Source organism: Dryobates pubescens, chromosome 19, assembly GCF_014839835.1.
Source record: "Dryobates pubescens isolate bDryPub1 chromosome 19, bDryPub1.pri, whole genome shotgun sequence".
Lineage (NCBI taxonomy): Eukaryota > Metazoa > Chordata > Aves > Piciformes > Picidae > Dryobates > Dryobates pubescens.
Window position 1 is genome coordinate 4,199,968 of NC_071630.1, and position 23,088 is coordinate 4,223,055.

At 48.5% G+C, this 23,088-nt stretch overlaps 1 protein-coding gene across 2 annotated transcripts in view; it reads left to right on the forward strand.

Annotated features, from left to right (window-relative positions):
• Nucleotides 1–23,088, forward strand: part of CHST8 (carbohydrate sulfotransferase 8) — a 152,313-nt gene that overhangs the window by 31,262 nt on the left and 97,963 nt on the right. For both annotated transcript variants that reach the window (XM_054170231.1, XM_054170232.1), the window contains exon 2: nucleotides 11,535–11,758. In XM_054170231.1, coding sequence (XP_054026206.1) covers nucleotides 11,650–11,758 — 109 coding nt within the window. In that variant the 5' untranslated portion in view covers nucleotides 11,535–11,649. The remainder of the gene's footprint in view (nucleotides 1–11,534; nucleotides 11,759–23,088) is intronic.

Here is a 23,088-nt window from a genome sequence, read left to right on the forward strand (position 1 = left end):
TGTGTTTTAATTGCCGTTGATGCATCCTGGGGACAACTGACACTGTGGGCAGGGCACACCAGCAAAGCTCAGCCCCTCTGGCTCTGTTGCCCATGATCTGTCCGTAACTCTCAGCTGCTGCCAAGCTTAGTGGAAGCCTAAGGAAACCCTAGGTCTGAAGGTGCAGGTATTTCATTTTTTCCTATCAAGCTGTGCATGCAGGATAATGATCTGCAGGGGGGTTGGGCAAGGTGGCCTCTGAGGGCCTCTGTGAATCCAGCCTCAGGAGCTCTGGCACCAGAGCTGCAGGACTGCAGCTTGTTTGGTCTCTCTGGGCAACCTGGGGGAAGTCATGGAGCACAAGCTGGTATGACTGAGCAAGAAAACCATTTAGCAATGTGCTGTCATTGGAAAATTAAAGGCCAAAAGGGATATTACAGTGATGTAGCCAACAGAATCCAAAGACTAACTTGAACCATATCTCTGCCAAACACAGTGCAGGAAGAAGCAGAGTTAGACCTCCCTTAATTGCTATGAGATCTGCAGCGCTCAGTGGGTTGCAGGTGTGGAACAAGACCCTATAGCATCTGGCAGCACCTCTGGTCCTTGACTCCAGCCCTTCCTTTTTGCTGGTCACCTTTTGCTTCACAACACTATTTGCCTTTTCTTAAAAACCAAGGTTCTCTGAGCTTTGTGGAATCAAAAGTCCATCAGCAGTGACACTGCTGTAGCCAGAAAGACCCTCCCCACACACAGACATTTGAGTCCATATGGGGTTTGCCTTTAAAAGACAAATAATCAATCAAGCCTTTGAAGCACAGGTATATAACAATAGTAGTTCAATTGCATCTCTCACTAATTAATTGATGATTAGTCTGTGCCTGTGGCTTGGGAAAACCAACATCAGCTCTTGCTTTCCTAAGAAACATCCCAAACAACTTAAATGCCAATCACATCTGTGTGGCAAAACAGACCAGTGCAATGCCCTCTTTGCTTCAACAAGGCACCTGCTGAGTCCCAGCCTTCCCTCACTGCTTGTGGCACACAGAGGATCTCCACTCAGACCCCAATCCTTTGGTACTTTCCACCGAGCCATGAAATGTTTGTGACTTTGGCAGCCAGCAAGAGTTCCTCTGATGGCAGCCAGCAAGAGTTCCTCTGACTCCAGCCAGGTTCTGAGTGCCAGTGCCTCAGTGCCAGCCTCAAAAGCAAACACTCACACTTGCACCAACATCCTGTGAGCCTTCAGCCTGAACTTGATGGGTGTCTGCCCCCAGGAGAGATGGCACAGGGTGCAGATGGTAATACCAGCCCCAAGAGCCATCCCCAGCACCTGTATAACCCTGGTGGCACAGGGCTAAGCACACCAAACAGGAGAAGATCCCTGCTGCTAAGGTTTCAGCAGCCCAGCCAGAGCATTGCTGCAGGGGGAGGAATGCCAGAACAGGCTTTTTCTTCCCCAGGAGGACTCCTCTGTGTCACAAATACTTTGCCACCTGTTGCACCTGCTGCAGCAGCCGCCAGCAAGCCTGTCCTCGGTACAGCAAGCAGAGGGAGGAAAGGTCAGCAGTGCTGAGGCCATGCCTGCCTTGCCCTGACTGCCTGCAGAAGCTGAGAAGGGATGGAGTTACAAACCGAGTCTGATGTCAGATGCACGGAGTCAATAGAGTACATCCATTCCTATAGAGTATCAATGGCCCAGCAGGAGCCTTCCCAGTGACATTTAATGATCTCCAATATTTACAGCACACAAGTATGCCCAGGAGCTAGTTGCCTTATCTGTTCTTATTGCAAATCTGACTAAAGGTGCTTAAAAACAATTGAGTAACAGCAAAGCAAACAGTAATGTTCTCCTACTGCCTCAGCATTACAGAACTGATTCTAAAGAGAGCTCCTGCCTGCTCAGGATTCTCATTACAGCTCAGCACTGAAAACTGTCTTCTCTTACAAGGCTGAGTAGTGGCTCTGAAATCCACATTTCCTCTGACTGCTCTGAGGTTTGAAGTGCCTGAAATTCTGGTGCATGGTAGCAAGTAGATAAGGGCAAACCAGCAGTCTGGTTAGACTTGATGATCTCAAAGGTCTCCTCCAACCCCAACAGTTCTATGATTCTACACTGCACATAGGCATCCCAGTTCCTCACACAGTGACCATCACACAGCAGTGTCTCTGCTACCCTGTGTAAATGGGACTATGGCCAGACCACCTTGCACCTCCTTTCTTGCCCAGTCTCACAGTTACTGCAACCAGCGCCTGATGAAACAGCCACTGTTTGAACACAGACACTGTCTCCTCTGCAGTCCATTGGCAGCTCTGCTCTCCTGTCATTCAAAGTGTGCCTGTGCTGAAGCTCCCTTAGGCTTGCAGCCCTTCCCCAGAGCTCACCTTGCCAAAATGCAAGAGTTTGAGAAGCAGTGCAAGGGTAGGGCAGATCCTGCCCATGCTGTGCAAGCAATGCTCAGTTTGGATGCTGATAAACATCCCATCATGATGCCCTTCCACAGTCTCCATCTACCCCAGGCAATCAGCTTGCTTCCCTGGGGAGCTTCTGGCCACGCCACAGCTCTGCCTCTCAGCATCTCCACCAGCTCCCACATGGACTTGCCCTCACCCACCACTGCACAGAACCATTGCACTCCTCTGCAAGTGATGGCAACCCCCCCATGTATTTCTCTTCCCTAATACACACCTGGGGAGGCTCTCAGCTTACAGAAGGCCTTTCCTTCAGTCTCTGAGCTGGAGGGGCCCAGTCTCTGCTTCAGAGCTGCCAGCCTATCCAGCATGTCACAGCTACACCTCTGCACATCCAGCCAAGAACTCCCTCAGCCCTCACTGCCTTTTGTATGCTCCAGGAACAAGACAACTGAATTGAAAAGGAAAATCCCATTTCCTTTGCCTTAGAAACTGCACTTCAAAATAAAGGGCAAGTATCTGCTTCAGTTTGCCTTGCAATATATCCTGGGGGGAAAATTTTATCTGGAAAGAAAATGTAAGAGGCATTTTAGAGAAGTGGGGGTGGGGGTGGGTGGGAAATCAAGGGAAAATAAAATAGGTTTCCACCTAGGTTTACTTATAGTATATCTCCTTTTAATTAGCTACTGTGTTTCAACTGCCCAAATCAAGACCAAGAGGCAATAACTTAGCTCTGCCATAGAAGCAGAGCCTAAGTGCCAAAGTACCTTGACTAAACAGATGGTGACCTTTCACTGGGGGGAGAGCATTGGTAACGTTTCAATAAGAAGCAAATTAGTCATCACGGCCAGAAGGGTTAAGAGCCAGTAGGAGGTGAAAGCAGTCAGATTACACCACTACAAAAGCTGCTGGAGTCAATAAAGGAACCCTCTCCACTGCAGCATGCTCCCTTTCAGGGCTGGGAGGGCTACTTTCTGCTCACTGGAGTAACTACAGCAACATCACAATGCACCAGGCACAGCCTGAGCCAGGAGGCTGCTTTCTGCTTTTGCACAAATTTTGCTGTGCTTTGCTTCCTCAAGTGCAGTACTAAATCCACCCTCACTCCTGGCAAAGGTTTTCCATTCCTGGCTCACAGGAATCATGTCACAGTTTTCCTGCATTTCTCTCTTGCTTTTGACTCCCAGGACAAAGAATCTCCACCACAGATGCTTTTGTCGTGTAGGAAGAGGAAATAACAGAGAGGAGCTGTGTGTCTCCACAGCTTGTTACAGAGCATGAGGCACAAAGTGAAGCTGTGGTGCTGGAGCACAGCCCCCTCCCCCCTGTATATACAGAAAGCCACTCACACTTGGTGTTTTGAAAGCTATGGGAACTCTCTTGATGTCAAGAGGTTTGGCATCTGAATAAAACTTTTACCCAAGGGCTAGGCACATCTTGTTGCAGTTTATATGTCTATCCCAAAGCAGATCATCATCAAATCCTCACATCCTGTTGTCTTTTCCACCACCACTTCTCCAACTGCACGGAAAACAAAAGAGATTTACAGAAGCAAATTCTAAAGTACTTTGCTTGATGCTGCCAGAAAGGAGGGGATATGCCAGGGGTAATCACTTGCTTGGAACCTGTGGAGCCTGCCCAGTTTACTCCAGGTGTGTTATACCTCCTGAAAGAAGGCAATTTTGATTTAGAACAGCCAGGAAACTTCTGGAAGTGACAAATGGAGCTACCTGGGGACATCAGCCAGTATTACAAGGCAAGGCTGAGCCACTTTCCTCCACTCCAGTATTTCACTCCTGTTTTCCAAGGATTTGTTGGTCAGAGCAACCCTTAACTGCCCTAGTGACTTCATTGAAGCAGGTTTAATTCCTTGACCCATATGAAGGAAAAACAGGAACCCAGATCTCTTCAGGAAAGATTTTTGAGGAGATTTCAGCTGTGGGGCATCTTGAACAGAGTCAGCTGGCAATGTCTTGTTTCACCCTTCAAAATCCTTTTATTGAAGAACATCAATACCTATGTGGTTGAAGTAAGCCAGACAAAAGCATTTCCATTTGAAATATCAGCTGGGAACAAATTTGTGCTGTCCAAACCTCAGGGAAAATCAAAGTTTCTGTTCTATTTCTCTATGAGCAGGAATACACTGACAGAAAATCCAGCAGACCAAGATGGTGGATGGAAGCAGCTACAAGATTAATAGCTTCCTACTTCCTTCTGTGCTAAAGAAGCCAGAAGATTTGGGGCATAATACTTGGGATTCATTTGCATTTCCTATTTGCAGGAAGAAGTGCTGACAGTCACAGAATAATGTGACTGTTAGTATCTCCACCTCTGCTACACCTCTCGAGCCTGCATTTGCAAACCTGCTGTAAGAGGTTGGGTTTACTGGGGAGTGCCAGTAAGGTTTGTAAAGCCTCTTTTCCTTCTGCAAATGTCATGGCAAAGCTGCTCTAGAAGGCAGGGGTAAACCAGTGGACACTTGAGTGATGGGAAGACTTGGTGCCCCTGTCTGAGGGCCTTTCTGAAGCAGGAGCTGCATGCTTGGCCCAGGCTCGGAGGTGAGAGGCAGCTGCTGTTCACACACCTCACAGACGTGCAGCTAAAGTATCTACAAGGGATTGTTTTGGTAACAATAGCAAGCATTTGTCATATTCTTCCAGCAGTAGTATTCCCTTTTCCTTTTTTCTATTCAGCTAATTGCCCCTGCTCCAGTCCCCAGCTGTGCTACACACTCTAAGACGCCCTCAGTAAGGTGTGAAGCCAGAAGCCCTTGGCTGCGTCCGCTCAGAACACAAAACCCAAACCCATCACAGCTCCCAGCTGACAACAGCTCCCAGTTAAACTTGCCCAGATCAGCCACAGGAGTGCTGAAATCCAGCATGCAGTTTTCATTTCTCTCAGGCAGCCACTAACTTCCCAAACTCTCTGGATGTGTACAGCTGCCTCTGAGCCGGCAGTGCTGCCAGCCAATGCCTGTGCTTAGCTGGGGACAGTTTATCAGAGATCAGCGCTGAGGCTGTGCCAGTCCAGTGCCACCTTCCTCCACACAGCCAGCCAGGACAGCACTGTACAGACCCTTCCCTCCAGGCAGAGCTCCTGAGCAGCCTGGAGGAATCCCAGTTTGCCTCCCAGGAATGGTGCAACCACCACAGCAGGAGCCTGTGCCAGGCTAACCACTGCTGCTTGGCACCTGCTTATTCAACAGCACACAAAGTGCCCGGTGGAAACCATCAATCCCTGCTTTCAGAAGGCCAAGATACCTGCATCCTGCTGCCCTCCTTTGAATACACAGCATGGTCTGACTCTGCTCTGAACCAGCAGCCTGCTGTCAGCCAAAGGAACATCAACTGAAGCCTGCACAGCATGAGAAATCAGCTTTGCTGTGTGCATGTGAGCCAGGCATTTACATTCCTTCATAGGTGATTTGTAATTGTCCAATTTAGCAATCAGTAGATGTTTGCAAAGAACCTGGGTGTTTTGTTGACTTGCTGATGCATGTAGTAATGTAAGCCTGGCACTAGCACTAGTTTGTGTTCCTTAATTCCCTGGGAACTGCATCAGCACCTCACAGTGAAGCCCCAGGAAGGGGCAGTAGAAAGGTGCTCTGCTCTGGGCAGGAGCCTTACCCAGTCTCTGACCCACCTTGGTCCTTCCCTTCCCTGGTTCCACATAGGAAAAGAGCCTCTTCTGTCCTCATCTTGGCAGAGTTCCTTTCATCTTTAGTCTAATTTAGCTGGGCTGCTCACCAACTATCTGGGAAGTGAAAGCTCACCAGCACCAAAATGCAGAGAGTCAGGAAAGCTTTAGTCATGAAGGGTCTCTGTGAGCTGCCAACACCAAGAAATGTTGGGCTGTAGCTACCTTGTGCCCTCTGCCTCTCCTGTTCTCTGTGAGTGACCCAGCTCTGGGAAAGCAGTTGTTGGTAGTGCCTTGACATCATGTTTTCCTGAGACAGCTGTCTCAAATACCTGCCCACATCAAAAGAAGGTGACCTCAGCCAAGTATCAACAGACCTTTTCCTGGGGGCAAGTTGTTCTACTGCTTTGCTCTGCAAGGCCTTTTCTTACTTCCCTTTGAAGCATGAACATTGCTGCTATGAGGGAAAGATCCAGTTCTAGATGAACCAAAGGCTGTCCCTTGAGTGTCTACCATCATACTGTGCCCTTAGCTTACCCTCTTAGCTATGCTGCTCTTTACACAGACTTGTTCGCAGGCAGGGCAGAGGATGGCATGGCCACAGAGGCCAGGCAGGAGCAAGCTGCCACATGCTGCCAGGCACAAGCTCAGAGGCAGCCTGGGTGCCCTATCTCAGGTGAGGAATCAGAGATGTTGGTGGAAAACTGTGCCTGTCTTTCCTGGGCTGATCCATTGTTATGATGAGAAGCTGCTCACCATAGAAGTGTTGAGCCACAGGGCTTGCAGGTGGGAGCTGCCCAAGAGCAGCTCTGCCAAGCACTGCTTCCAGTGCCACCCTTGTCAAAAGATTTCAATGAATCCTTCCCATTGAACTGGTTTGCAAAGTCTTTCAATATTGCTTGGGTGCAGGGGCATTCAGTCCTGCCTCTGTCTGTGTAAACAGAAGATTTAGTGCCTCAGAACTTTGCTGTGATACTGAACTGTTTTCCACAAACACATTTGGACACTTTTTACCTAAACTTGTATCCTTTTGCCCTTAAAAACCACTTATCCTGCCACCCAGTGCTACTGCTCCTTCACCTCCCCGTTCCAAGGAGCACTACAGTGATTAATGAATGCCTTTGAAGTGGAAAGTGCTGTCCACACACACACCTCCTGCTGCTGCCGTCAAGGGCAGGACATTCACGTACCGCGGTAATAGGAAAGCTTAGAAAAGCATCTATTGGTACCTGGAAATTCTATCTGCCACAAAAACGTATAAAAGAAGAAGAAATTAAAAGTCAGATGTTTCAATTCATTATTGCACGTTCTAGTGAGCTGCTCTCCAGCTGTTTAATAAGTTCAGGGCAGCTGAAAATGGAGTTTGGATTGGAAGCTGCTTGCAACCTTATCTACTTGCACTCTCAGTGATACTATTAAGACTGGCAAAAAGGAGTCCTTGTGAGGGGCACACTTAAATACGGGACTGCATCGCCACAGGGTAAGTCAACAGGCTAGGGACCTGTCCAAATTCTGCCTCCTAGGTGCTGGGGGCGCTGTGTGAATCAGTTCAAAGCTCCCACAGACAGCATTCCTCTCCCTCCAATGCCTGAGGAAGCCTTGCCTGAAGGAGATGTTAGCTGATGCTCCACTAAAGGGTTTCTGCAGGGTTTTTATCTCATCTATCTTTCAAATGCTGTGATTTGAGTGTAACCAACATGTTCAGCTGCTTTCTTAACGAGGATGCTATGTTCCCATGGATCAGTCACTGCTGACTACTTTCAGAGTTCCCCTGCTTCTGTAACTCAGCCACCAGCCTGGGGGGGCTCAGCAAGCACCTGCTCAGCATCTGTAAGAGAGCCCTTCCCATTCACCAGCTCTGCTCTCCTAGGGCACATTAAAGTCAATTGATTGAAAAAATAATTACAGGGGAACAGGGAGGGGACAAGCCTAGACCCATGATTTAAAGATCTCTGAAGTTTGTGTTTAGTGCAGAGGTAAGAGCTTTGTTGAAGTCAGTTCTTTCTTTTTCCACCTTGGACTTGGGGAGCTCCTGGACCTGGGGGTGCTGGTGGGGGAGAAGCTGGACAGAAGCCATCAACGAGCACTGGCAAGCCAGAAGGCCCAAGGGCAGCCCAAGGGGGAAATGGGGAGGGACATTTTAGGGTGCCAGATAGTGACAGGATTGGGGGAGATGGGGCAAAACTAGAAATGGGTAGATTCGGACTGGATGCCAGGAAGAAGTTCTTCCCCATGAGGGTGGTGAGACACTGGCATAGGTTGTCCAAGGAGGTGGTGGAAGCCTCACCCCTGGAAGTTTTTAAGGACAGGCTGGATGTGGCTATGAGCAACCTGCTCTAGTATGAGGTGCCCCTACCCATGGCAGGGGGATTGGAACCAGATGATCCTTGAGGTCCCTTCCAACCCTGACAGTTCTGTGATTCTATGACTACCTTCATACTCCTTGCAGAGATGTGCAATGGCAAGGGGCAATAAGCAGCAGCCTCTCTGTGCAAGTGCACCTGGCCTTTTCTTCTTTCAATAGATGCTTCTGGCTGGCTTTCATTACTGCTGCATCTTGAGGTGATGCCAAAGACACCTTTGATGTCAGACTGTCAGGACTACCCTTAAAGGCTCTGTGATCCTGAGCACAGCTGCCCTGTAGAGTATGGCCTAATGTAAACACCATGATGTTGAAAAGTGCTGCTGTAGCATTTCTGGCACTAATTAAAACCTGGCCTGGGATCTCCTTTCTTGATGCTGCCTCTACTTCAAACAAAAACATTTCCACAAGTCAAGCCCAGGGAAAATGCTTTAGCATTCTAAGCTAATAGTAATTGTTTTAAAACCCATATTTGCTCAAGGGTAAAATCCATTCCAAAAATGACCTGAAAGCAAATCTAAACCCCTTGCTCTTTGGGAGTGATGTTTTTAAGCTGCTCTCTCTCAAATTACACTCATGTGGGTTTTGCCAGCTCTCTATCTCAACAGCTGCCAGAGCATTCCCAGCAGCAGCACCACCACCCAGCCTAGAGGCTGGGAGACTCTTCAGCCCCCTGCCTCACTGCCATTCTGCATCATCGTGGGGAAGACAGCTCACACCTGTCCTGTCAGCTGGGGCAGGGGCATCCCTTCCCCATGGGCATACAGAGAGTGTAACTTGGGTACGGAAAGGGAAAGATTTGTAGTAGTGATCAAGCACAGCTCTCAGAGAGCTCTGACTGCATGGCTTTACAGAGTGGTGGAGTGACTCTGGTGCTGCCCCAGCCTTCCACAGCTGGGTTTGGCTCCCAGTTCCCATCCATGCAGCACAAACCAATTCTGCAGTGAAGCAGAGTGAGGGTGGCTCAGGTCCCCTAATTGTTTGCCTCTGACAGGAGTGTTTGGCACTGAGGCACAGCCAAAGGCTAATCCTCTTTCTCTAATCTGACTCTCCTGGTTCTGTAGGGTTAGTATTTGACCCTCACATAATAAATGGATGTGCAGAAGGCCCATCCACACTACAGGCACATGCACACAACAGACACAGATGGACCTGCACAAGAATCCATAAGGATTTGGCTTTGCTACTGCTGAAAAACTTGGCAATGTTTTCCTTGAGTTTTACTTGTAAAGGAAGAAGTTTTAAAGAGAAAGTAACAAAAAAAGACCCCAGACAATGCCTGCCATAGAGCAGAAAAAGAGGTTTCACAGACAGTGAAGCTGCCATTGCCTCTGTGCAGTGGCAAGTCAGTGCTTGGTGTTAAGATGCCACAAACCACAGCGCTCCTGGCCTGCTGCTCTGCCTGCTTTACACACTGTATAAATACTGGTGCCATCAAACAGCCTTATCAGGCAGAGGCACAGAAATTACTCCATCAGGACTGCACACCAAGTGTCCTTCTTTGGTGCATTTCAGCAGTTTAAAATACCAGCACTCTGCAAGAAATGAAAGCCCTGCTGTGGAAACCATGAAAGGCAAGCAAGGTGCCCCGGCTCCAAATGCTCCATGTACACTGAGAACAAATCTCTACAGATTTCCTGGCATAACTGCTTTGAATCATCATCTTTGCACAACCCACCCTCCCTGCAAGCTGATCCTGCAGAGTCTTCTGCATCTGAAACCTTTTTGTCCACAAAGGCCACCTTCAGAACCCTTCCCTCAGAGCACGTCACATTTGCAATCAGAAATATAGATTCACAGAATGGTTTGGGTTGGAAGGGACCTCAAAGATCATCCAGTTCCAGCCCCCTGCCATGGGCAGGGACACCTCCCACCAGCCCAGGTTGTTCAAGGCCTCATCCAACCTGATCTTGAACACCTCCAGGGAGAAGGCATCCACAGCCTCCCTGGGCAACCTGTCCCAGTGTCTCTCCACCCTTACTGTAAAGAATTTCTTCCTCATCTCCAGTCTCAATCTGCCCTCCTCACGTTTCAATCCAAAGCAATTGCCACCCCTGTGACCTGTTGTGATCTCCATCCCAAGCCCTTTTGCTCAGTGATTCCCTGCTAAGGAAGCTGGTTATGGTTTGGGGAACCAGTCCCAGTGCCTGTGCTCTGAATGCACCTTGCTCTGTGTCCCTGAGAAGCAGAAGGCTGGAGCACTGCTGTGGCAAAGCTGGGACTGTCACCAGCCAAGCCATCTGCTGCCACCAATGCTTTTCCTCCTTGTTCCCAATCTTCCAGGTATTCATTTCTTAGCATCCTACCAGCATGGACACTGGCTCCAGTGGGACTCTCCATGGACGTGAAGTAGGGCTGTGCTTACCAGGGGGTTTAGAATGGCACCTGAGGTGCCTGTGTGGGAACAGGGCTGCTGCTGTCCCACCAGAGCTGCAACAGCAGCAAGTGCCAGCAGGAGCAGTGAGGGCTGGGGGAGCAGTGCCTGGGAACATGCTGGGAGCACCCAGGGTGGGAGAGGCAGCCATGCCTGTCACTGCTGCAAACAGCCTGCCTGCTGCCCACACTCTCCTTCCCCAGTAAGGGGAGGTCCAAGCACTGTGACAAGTATTTCCCTGGAAATCAAGAGGCATGCCCAGCTTCTTCAGCAGGCAGCATGGTGACCTATAGTGCACCAGTTTAGCTTGGCTGGCTTTACCCAGGCTGAAGCAGGCAGCTGCCAGCTGCTCATCCCTGTTTGACATGCAAGGTGCAGCTCTTGTGATTGCTTCCCCCCCATTATCTCACTTTATGGTTTTCATATTGCTCAATCAGTGAGAAATAAAAAGTGACACATGCTTCACTTGAAGCAAGCAAATGATTAGGGGGCTTCTGTGCACACTGCAGGCAGGACATCACCATTCCCCCCAAACTCTGCTCCTCAAACAATATTCTTTGTTGGCTTTTCAACCTGTTAAAACCACTGACATATAATTAAAGGCAAACTGATGGGGCAGAAACTGACTGGATGACTGCAATTAACCATGCCAAGGAAATACCACAGGAATTGTTTCTTTAGTCAAAGCAAGGACTGGGAGCTGCTAATCTGCAGTGAAAGAGAAATGCTCTGTGTGTTCAGTTTTACAGGCTTGGTTCCTACCTCTTGCAGATGCATCACACCAAGCTTCCAGATGAGAGGACAAGACTATGAATGAAGAGTGTCCTGGAGGCTGCCTGCAGATCTTTTCCTGGGTCAGAACTGGAGTGATCTGAGCACATTAATTATGAGGCTGACATGTATGTTCTCCTTCATCTTGCTGTTTGGAGCAGCTGGGCTGGTTGTCTTCATTCACCTGCAGGATCCAGAAGAAATAGTTCATCAGCAGACCCCAGGTTAGCATCCCTATTTCTATTTGACTCTCTTGCTCTTTCACATTCAGCATCTTGCACCTATGCCCTTTACATGTTTTCCATGTTTCACAGAGGCTGCCTCAACAGAAGTATGCAATGGTTTCAACGAGGGCTATTTTGAAATTGGTTAGCAATATTATTTTTAATTTAAAAAAAAACACAAACAACAACAATAAAAAGAAATTAAAAAGAGAAGTTTGCTAAAAGCCAATTCTAAGACCCAATCAGCTTATTATCAGGGAACTTTGCCAAAGTGCACAGGGTCCAGCTGCATGGAGCTAATTTTCTGCTAAGATTGAGCCCAGCCTCTGCCACCAGCTATAGCACCACAAATATGTAAGTTCAGTTCCTGCAAACACCTCCTTCTGAATCTCCCACTGCCTGAGGGTGTGACCAGTGTGCCATGGAGATGCAGAACAAGAGATGCAGAAATGAGTGAGCCAAAGAACATGAAGCAGTTGGAATGAGTTCCTTTGATGTGCTTAACTTGTATTAAACTTCTCAAACTCCCATCCACACACAGAGCATCCTCCTGTGCTGCTGTGAGGAAAGCCACAGAGACAGTGTGGGAACTAGCAAAGCATGGGCTCAGTGGGCTCCTTCTAAGGGAAGGGCACACAAGAGCTATGAAAAAGCAGAAGAACATTTAATTTTCTTGCAGCTGCTTTCTCTTTGAGTAAGACTGCTTTAGAGCCTAGACAAATGCCAGTGCTGCTACTCCAGCTCGTAATAATGCCCCTGTGTGCTGAGCCTTGGCTGCTGTGTTTGCTCTCATAGGCACTGAAATTTTCCTTTGACTCAATGCATGCCTTGTAAAAACTCTGACTGACATCTTCATCTTCCAACCAGCAGCACTGGATGTATTTTAAGCATTCCTAACCTCTTCAAAGGAGCTGAATCCTAACACAGAGGACTCTTAAATAAATAATGCCATTAAGTGCTAATTTCCGTGTCTGGGTTTATTAAGTGCTTATTTCCATACCACTGAACAATCTGTACTTTAACATGTTTGTTATTTAGTCCAACTGCACACCAATTTTGAGAGCAGCCACTCAGCTGAAACCACACAAATAATGAACCATCAGTGTGGTGTGAAGCAGGGAACTGAGCAGTCCCTTCAGGGCTGCTGCAATTTAGTTTTGTATACTTCTATGCAAAAGAGCTCAGAGGTTCAAACTGGTGGCACTGGCTGTGTTTGAGTGAAGCTGGCCAGCAGGCTGGGGGTGAGGGGAAAGCCTTGTGAGCAGGGAATGCAGGCAGGACTCTGTGAAGCTTTACCTGCAAAAGTTAATTCTCTGCTCCTGAAGGAGAAGGAATTTCTGTGGTGTCTCGAAACCAGGGCCATTTTTTGGCCATTCTTTGTAATTGTTGGCCCCTCCCCAGGACCTGTTGTGCCTCTCTTCTCTCTGCCACAACCCTCTTAAACCCTGACTGCCGATTGTAGTGCACTGGGAAGTGATTTCTGAGAGCAGTGTGGGAGGGGACACCTGAGCACATGCAACCGAAGTAAGTTTGAGCAGAGCTCCTAGCCCCGGGGAAGCTGACTGCTACGTGCCTGCCTGCTGTGGGCAGGCTTCCGTGTGCCTAAAGGATGAACAGCCCAGCCGTGCTGCTCCTGCCAAAGGTGTGTAATCAATTGCTCGATTCTCACATTCAATTACAATTTATGTTAACAGGAGCCAGGCTGCACCTCTGAGGAAAAGGTGCTCAATACAATTACTCCTGTTTCTCTTTGGCTGGGCTTCACGTGCGCTTAGTGCTCTAAGTGCTCTCAGCGGGCTCAGACCCAAAAACTCCTCACCCCCAGTGCTGCTGAGAACGGCACCAGGCATCACTGAAACATAGCAGGGAGCTTTAAGGATAGAGGGGAAGACACCCATTCATCTCATTAAAGAGAGGGGTAGGCATAGTGCACCTCCGGGGAGCCTCCTAGGAAAACCTGGCAGCTGTGAGCAGTACTTTTGGTGCTCTGAGGAGGATCCTTCCCTCCCCGCGCTCAGCGTTCTCCTTACCGGGCCTGTTTCTAATGGGGAGGGGATGCTGCTGTAATCTGCCTGTCTGATTGTTCCCTCGAACTAACGCCTGTGTCATTAGCTGCTCAGGACAGCAGGCTGTGCTCAGCACACTTGTGTTGGATTAGCCTTTGGGTTTGTATTTCCCCTGCAGTTCCTGTGCAGTAAAAATGCATTTGCCGGATGCTGGGGTCGTGTCAGGAAGGCTGGAGAACAGTCAGTGACGTTTACTTTGCAGTGAGAAGCAGCATAGGAGAGGTCTGCATTGTCCAAAAGGACATTTTTCATTGTTAGTACCTTCAGTCATCTTTAATTTCAGAGACTACCGCTCATGAACCAGGATTAATAAAAGTCCTTTGCCACTTCAGGTTCATCTCTCTGCTCCGGAAACCGTTCGTGATTGGTTTAGTCCTAGCAGGCATGCTGGTGAGACCTTGATGTACTACTTAAACCAGTAGAAAATCCACAGTCATAAAACTTTAAGTAATGCTTACATTACTTTCAGTGAGCAAAGTGCTCCTGACAGTAGCTGTTTGTGTTGATTTGTTGCTATTCATTTATTCTTCCCCCGTGCTCCGCATTGCTACCTAATTGTGATGCTGTACCGAGAAAGCAATATCAAAGTAATTTTCCACAACATTAGTTACAATTTTCTTCTGATCTTTCGAGTGAAACAATCCCATCCTGTTGGCTTCTGTGAGCATATAAACCTTGATTACATTTATCTGTTGGAAACCAGTGCTTACAAAGTGCCCGTGCCCGGGATAAGGGCTGTAGCGCCTTGCTGGCTGATTGACAAACACGCTCTCTCTGTCATTTCATTTATGTAATGCACATCACTCTGAGCAGATATATTGGAGACAGGCAACCATTTAAGGGTGGGCAAAGCAGATTTCCCAAGCCAATATATTAAACCCAGCAGATATTCCTGTGGTCATTAAAGAGATGATCACCTCACCTACCATGGTGGTTTTCATGGTGTCTATGGAGAGCACGGTCCCAGTGGATGCGGCAGGGGTGTGGAGAAGAGGTATGAATGATGGTCACGCAGCCTACAGGAGCACAGCACTGCTAGCAGCTCTCCCTGGCCAGTGACAGAAAGCCTGGATGCTGCAGGAAGCACACCAACCCAGACAGGACAGGCTTTGTCTCAGGCAAGCCAACCCATTTGCTCCCAGTGGACAGGACAATTTCACACGCACGTCCCCACCCCACCACCACTGACTTTTGAATGTGTAAATCTCCTGCCTGGGACAGGTCATTAAACATGCCAAAACTTTACAGAAGCTGGATGTGCAGCCACTCCATTGCTGTGTTTGTCCTGGAAGCACCAGAGCAGCTGGGAAGGGGCCTGCCCAGCCCCGTGGCTAGCAGAGGCTTCAGCGTAGCGGCCAAGCCCTCTTCCTGCTGGGGCTTACAGTGGAAGAGTTGATAGGGCTGGCAAGCAGCTTGACAGCCACGGCCAGGGCCACTGCAGCTTGTGAGAGAGATCCCTGTCAGCTTGGAGAACTTGGATTTGTCAGAGCTGCATTTGGGCTGTACAAGAGAGAGCAACCAGGACAAACATCAGCAAGTGAGCCAAGTCTAGAGAATGGAGCCTGTCCTGACAGCTCAGCTCTTGGGTGGATCTCAGATGCCTGCACAGAATTCTGAGGTGCAGACCAGGCAGCCCCTGGGCTGGAGACAGGGCTCTGGGCATGAACAGCAGGAGGTCAGGGTGGGTCACAAAGACCAGAAGCACTGCTTCCAAGCTGCACCAGGGACAGAGTTGCTATAGCTGTACTACAATATTCATAGCTAGCTATTGCTGAACTTCAGACCATGTGCTCTAGGGACTCTAGTCACAAGGAGAGGGTTTTCTAAAATGGGATCTAATTTTCTAACAGGAGATTTTGCCAAATAAAAACTAGAAGTATTAATATTCCTCTACACCTATATCCATGCAGCAAACTTCCCTTTATATGGTGAATAGGTCTGTGGGGAAAAGATCCTGACTGGATTTTTGCCATCTGGTTAGTGAATGCAGTGACTTGTAAGAGTCTTCAGCTGAATCTGTAAGTGTGCTCTCACTGCTTTGGGAGCTGGCAAAAGCTGGCAAACACATCTCCAAGGAAGCATGTTGTGAAAGCTCCAAAAGGGTGAAAACAGAGAGCAGAATAGAAATGGTTTTGCACTCTGACTGTATTGGAATTTGAAATTCAAGTCTGAGTATAACCAAGCCTGAAACTCATCTGACAGAGATTCTGCATGACTGCTGTGATGGGGAGGAGAGGCAGGAAGCAGAGGTGGCAGCCTGAAGGGCTCTGTCCCAATTCTCCTGCAAACCTGACAGCATGAGGGACCACAGTGCAGGAATCTGTCTGCCTGCTACGGCAGCCTTAGAGCAAACACCAACAGCACAGCTGTAGTGAGGTCTGCAGAATCACTCCCTCAGAGCACACACACCTTGTCCCTCCCTGGTGACAGCCCTGTGCACACCTGCATGCTGGGTGCACCCCAGCACCACGTGCTGCCCCTTTGTCATACTGGAAACTTCCAGTAAACACCACTGAAAATGAGCTGGCATCACAGAGAATTCCAGAAGGCATTTTCCTACAACTTGCAACTTATTTCTCTTTACAAACCCCAAGCCATTTAGCCTGCTTCTCAGCTAAGAGCAGCAGCAGAAATCATGCCCCAAAGCAGCTGATGAGAGTAGCAGAGGCTAGCAGGCTTGGTGAGGCTTTCCAAGTAGAGGCAGCAAACTGTTCTGTATGTAAAGGGAGCTTTCACCAATTCCAGAGTGGATGTGCAATCACATCCTCTGAGTCTCCTTTAGCTGAACTTCCCCCAGCATGGAACTGCAAAGCAGCTCTATGGTCCCCACAGAGCCTTCTCTTCTCTAGGCTGTGTTTCAACTCACTTCCCCCCAATATTTTTATTGTTACAAGCTTCCACAGGACCTTTGGTAGAAAACATGTCAGTACTAGGGAGTCCCCTCCCCTGTGTCAGCCATCATTCCTTTTGCCCGGTTTTCCAGGCTGGCTGTGACCCTGAGGAGCTGAGCTGAGCCACCAGTGTTTGCTGGGGTTCCTCAGATCCCTGCCACTTGACACACCTTTGATAACTCAGGTTTGCTTTTCTCACAGTTATCAAAGTTCCTCGAGCAGCTTAACCACAACTTCCTCTCCTTAGCACTATCATCCTTTCTCGTGTAGTAAACATCCATTTTCCTTTCATCATTCTAGTGGAGCTTGAAATTAAAGGTGGCTTTCTTCTCTATTGTGGCTTGCTTTCTGTAGCAGCATCAAACCTGCCAGCTAACTGCTGCCCCAGCCCCAGTCAAGAGAGCAGAAGACACAACACCGAGCTTGTATTTGGCCTGTGAAAGAGCAGCTTCTTGTGGACACCTTTATCATTTTCTCCAAATCAATAATCTATCCATATCTGAAAGCAAGTGGCTGGTTTGGGATCTTCACAGACTCACAGGCTGGTAGGGATTGGAAGGGATCTCTGGAAACCATTGAGTCCAATGTCCCTGACAGAGCAGGATCACCTACAGCAGGTCACACAGGAACGTGTCCAGGTGGGTTTGGAATGTCCCCAGAGGTGGAAACTGCAACACATCTCTGGGCAGCCTGCTCCAGTGATCATTCACCCTTAAATTAAAGAAGTTCTTCTTCATGTTTAGATGGAACTTCTTACATTCTAGTTTGTGTCTGTTACCCCTTCCCCTGTCCCTGGGCACCACTGAACAAAGCCTGGCCCCATCCTGCTGAGACTCACCCTTCAAATATTGATGGGATCTCTCCTCAGGCTGCTCTTTCACAGACCCAATTCTCTCAGCCTTTCCTCCTCACAGAGATGTTCCAGTCCCCTCAGCACCTTTGTAGTCCTTTGCTGTACCCTCTCCAGCAAGTCCCTGTCCCTCTTCAACTGGGGAGCCCAGAAGTGGGGCTCAGTTACTATCCACTGGCTGTTCATATCCACAAAAAAGGAGTCTCTGGGGGGTTCTGTTCCCACTTTTTAGGTGAAAGCCACACATTTCCTGATCAAACTCTTTGAGGGATGGGCCAGCTGATGTTTTGCTGTTTGTGGCATGTTAGGCAAGAGATCAGACCTCTACAGACCCTGGGTACCCCCAGGCTGTGACAGCAGAACCTGCTCGGTACACACTCACACAAGCAGAGGTACACAGGAACAGTGGAGCAGTGGGAACTGAACAGCCTCAGGAGGGACAAAAAGCAGGTTGTGAATAAAATTCCTCAAGAAGGTGTCTGGGCTCCAGTCTGGGTTCCTTCTCTAGTCTGATTCATTTTCCTTTCCTTTTCCATTGCCGTGATGATTGGCAGTGCTGCACCTCACGTGTGATGGCACAGAGAGTACTTGGGACAAACAAAGCCGTGTTTGGCTTTACAATCCTTTCAGGCTTGGATTCACAGGGGTCTTTAGATGGGCTGCTCCTGCTGACAGGCAAGTAGAGCAGACACACACATACTGCTCTGGCCAGGAAGGCAGAAAGTACTGACAAGCCTGAGCAAGGACACCTGGTCATTTGCCCAGTGGCTCCTGGAGGGGGGTGGGAGGGGAAAGCTCCTTTCCTCAAGCTGAAGCAACTGCACAACAGCCAAGAGCCTACCTACCAGTTTCCAGCTTCTTTCTCGCATCTCCCTCTTGCTCTTGACTTGTCTGACTTGACTTTATTTGTTAATAAAGTTCTGCACAGCTTAATGCCTGTGAGCCAAACCACAGGAGAAATTACAGGCAGCAATCACTGCTGCTCTGTGTGAACTGAGTGCAGCTTTAATTGGGCCCTCCTAATTGTGTGTGCAGCTGCTAGGACAAACATGATGATGCTTATCTCATGTAAGAAAAGAAATTCCTCTCCCTGCTGCACTGTGAACAACTGGGGAGACCTGCACCCACCCAGCCAGTGCACACAGCTGCAGCTGCACCATGACATTGGTGCCATGCCAGAGTACAGCAAGTCTATGCTCATTCAGACTTTAATGGAGCTCACTGCAGTTGGTTAAATCTCATCTCAAAGACTTTGGTGAGAGACCTTCAGCAGGGGTGGGATTACCATTCATGTGCCCCAAAGCTAACATCATCACCTCAGCAGCCCCCAAGTCCACTTGGATGCTGTCTGCAGCTCTGACTGACAGTGGAAACCAATCAGCTGCTGCTTTGAGAAGGTGTTAAATGGAAACCTGTCCCTCCATTCACTGAGCTCAGGAGTTGTTATTACCTTGTAAACAGGAGGCATCCCTAAGTCACTGTCTAATTAAAATTCCAATTATCTTGCATTTATTTGCTGCTTATTCTCAAGCTACTGAAGGGAATGGGGTCACTCAAGAACGTACAGAGTCAGCTGTTGTTTAACACCCATCTACTGGTGATGGGTTCAGAGCTGCATGTTGAACCAGCCCCGACATTGCCTGTTCCAGGAAAAGGCTTCACCAATGCCTGCAGAACGCTTCCTGGGGTTATTTCTATTTGGTAGGAGAAAGCCAAAACAAGCAGACCTTAGAAAGCCAGGATAACAACAACAGTGTGAGGAAGGAAGAGCATGCAAATGGGAGAGAAACAGGAGGGAAAAAAAAAAAAGGAGAAAAATGTTTGGATGGTAGGAAAGGAAGGCTGAGATACCAAATGTTCTTCACATTTGAAATGATTTCATGAAGGGAGCTTTGGAGGTTTGGGTGGTCAAGCACCCAGAGAGACTAGTTCTACTAGAAACTTCAAACATTTCTTAAAAGAAACATGAAAAAAAAATAATAATAAATTAAGCCCCCAAATAATACCAACCCTGTTTAATTGCATTAGAATGTAACAAAAGATTTCTAATCCATGGTAATAAACAATGGGCCCAGGATCAGTGTGATGGAAGTTCCCTGGGGTGCTGAACTGGAGGCCTGGGAGGCAGTAGGGCAAAAGAGCATTCAGTACAGCTCACTTGCAGCAGTTACACTGTGGAAGGGCTCTCACACCTCCTGAGCTGTCAATATTGCTAACGAGCAGAATTGGGCTAATTACTTGCTGCTCCAAAATACAAGGCTCTGAGACACGGCTCTTAACGTCCACACGTTTGCACACCATGTTGTTCCTCTTGCTTGTTTCCAGAGATCCAATTACATATTCAGTGTATTCTGATTGTTCTCTGCCTTTCCCTCCAAAGGCTCTGCCTTCGCTTCTTAATTGAGACCCAGTGGAGGGAAGTTCACCACAACACGATTTAATGAACCACGCAAGAGTTACCTTCTGCTGTAGGAAGCATCAAGCTGCTTGCCAGAGAAAGAGGATCTCCTAGGTGATCTTCCAGCAGATAATAATTAACTAAGACGTCTTCTAACGTAATACCACAGGCAGGCACATGCAGCCCTTTCCCCCCCCAAAGCAGGACAACACATCATGCCAGTTAACAAGCCAAGGACACCATCCCTGGAAGGAGCTCAGTGACACAACTTCCATCTTCCATGAAATCACAGACTAGAAATGCCAGACCTACAGTACAGACAAGGGAGTTTCACTCTGCTTCCTCTCAGCTTCAAAGGCTGAATGGTACTTGATTTATCCTTCACGTTAGCCTGGGAGGTGCCATCACCACAGCCCCATCCAAGCGTGAAGAAGCTTTCCCCCTTTGCTGGGAGTGATTCTGAGCAGAGCAGCAGCGGCGCTCTTGCAGCTGTCATCTCGGTGCCTCCTGCCCCTGTACTTCTAGGCTTTGGGGAGAAGATTCTGTGGTGTTGGCCTTGCTCTGGTTTGTTTGAGGGTTGGGGGTTTTTTGCTGTTTGTTTTTTTTTTTACTTAGATTTTTGGGTAGGGAAAACAAATCCCAACTTTTGATGTCTGACATGAGGCAGCCTGGGGAGCAGGACTGAGCTGCCTGCAGCCTCCTTCTCCAGGACACGCAGACAGCTTGCTGCCACCCATCCTGCCTCCCCTGTCCAAGCATGTTGCTGCCAGCCCTTCCAGCTACCCTCAGCAGTGAAGGCATCCTTCTGTCCCTTGATCTTTGCCTATTTTTTGTTGCAATTTAACGTTAATTAGATTTCAAATGCCTCAGATTAGGGAGTGTGAGTAAAAGGCTGACTCCCACCGAGTTCAGAGCGGGGCTGTACTTTTAGGCATCTCAACAGCATTCAGCCACTTTGATCACAGCCATCCAGGCCACCCCACACAGATAGTCAGTGGATTAGCACAAAAGATGTTCACAGAGAACTGCTGAGACAGCATTTCAAGAGTTCTGAATCTTTTAATATTCATTAATGAAATGTTTCTGGGTTTCTGTCCTTTTAGCAAGCAGCCATTGATGCTGCAAAAGCACTGAAGGGAAAGGCTCATCGTTAATATTCCAGGAGATGCCCCATTTGCCATCAGAGCAGCCCTAATTAGCAAGACAAACCATCTCCTTGTAGTCATTTAGAGGAATCAAAACAAGCACAGCCACACTGGTCTTAACAATGGTAAAATATTTACCATCTCCTGTCTCAGAGGAGAAGGTGCACAGGTAGAGGCTTACCTTGGGAAAAGCCAACTCTGCATCCCAGCTTTGGCTTTGCTCCCTAAACAGAGCACTCATTAGATCTGTTGCATGTCACAGCTGCATTTGCTTAGCCTAGTTGCATGAACATGGCACTTTGGGACATGGTTTGATGGTGGTGGTGCTCTTAGATTGACAGCTGGATGCAATGATCTTACAGTGCTTTCCCAACCTAAACAATTCTATGAGTCTGTAATTTGGTAATTCCCAGATTGCACTGGATTGGAAGGGACCTTCCAAGGTCATCCTGTCCAACCCCCCTGAGTCAGCAGGGATGCCTCCAGCTGGAGCAGGCTGCCCAGGGCCACATCCAGTCTGATCTTCAGTGTCTCCAGGGATGGGGCCTCAACCACAACCCTGGGCAATAATCCATCTCTCTTTTCTTTACCTGGCAAGCTGCAACTCTTTGTTCACAAACCTAATGTTGCTGTCCCATGGAGAACTTGCTGTCCACTAGGCCTCCAAGGTCTTTCTCCATGGAGCTGCACTCCAGCAGGACAACCCCTAGCCTGTGCTAGTGCCTGGTTTTCTTCCTCCTCAGGTACAGGACTCTGCACTTGTCTTTATTGAACCTCATGAGGTTCCCCTTCGCCCAGCTCTCAGTGTGTGGAGCTCTCTCTGGCCGGCAGCACAGCCTGGCAGGGTGTCAGCTACCCCCCACTTCCACATCACATTTGTATTTGCAGAAGCAAATTCCTGCAGACATGGACATGCAGATATCAGAACTAATGACCTCCAACATGCAACTTCAAAATGTTTATCCAGAGCTTTACAGAGGGGCTGATGGGTTTTTAAGTGCCACAGGATTGTATTGAACTGCAAAGAGCATTAACATGATATGCAAATGAAGTCTGCACTTAATAAGAGATCTATCACTCAGATCCTCTGCACCTTTCTGTCAACACAGCATATTGCAAAAACGAACCATGGAGGCTGCAGTTTAATCTGCTATAAAACCAAATGATCCATGTTAACAAGACAATTAAATAACTGTCAGACACCAAAGAGAAATTTGTCAGAGGTTCACCAGATATAAACTGGGGCTGACTAAAGGGAAGGCAGGACGAGACAGTGTGCAAACTGGAAGCTGCTAGGGTAATGGGGGTGACAAATCAGAGAACAGTTTGCTTCAAAACCAAGGGTGAGCCTGCAAGCTGCTGGCTGCTTGTGTTGGCCTGGGGAAAAGTGCTGGAGAATGTGCTGGGAGGAAATCAGCGCTGGGGAAGGTTGTTGGAAAGCAGGACAAATAAAAACGATGGTAGCTCCTTTTCTGCTGGATATGGCAAAGCAAGTGAGGCACGATCTGGGTCACACAGAGCTGTGGTAGATGCTGGTCTTCACACCAAGACATTTCCATGCAGTGCTTACAAAGCACAGGAGCTAAACCTTATGCTTGAAATCCAACAGCTTCTAGCTAGCGACAGCCTGCCCCTACAGCCTGAGGGTGCAGCACTGGGGTGTTCCCCAGCAACACCTCATTCTAGAGGCAATACATGAGCAGTCCTGCCCAGCTCCCTCATGGGCACAGCTGTCAGCCTGACCTTGGCAAACCCAGCCTGGATGTTGGATGCTAGAGTGCTGTGGAGCTGATCTGTGAACATAGCTCTGGCATCCTCTCCTCTGCCTCTCCACAGTCACTTTGACACAGTAGCTGTCAGTGGGTCAGGGTGGTCTGTGGACCCCTCTGTGTCCATGGATTCATTGTAAGGTAGCTGAAAGGTTCCCAGAAGTCAGCTTCCACCTAGCAAACCTCAGTGTGAAGAGTCAGAGGCTCTCAG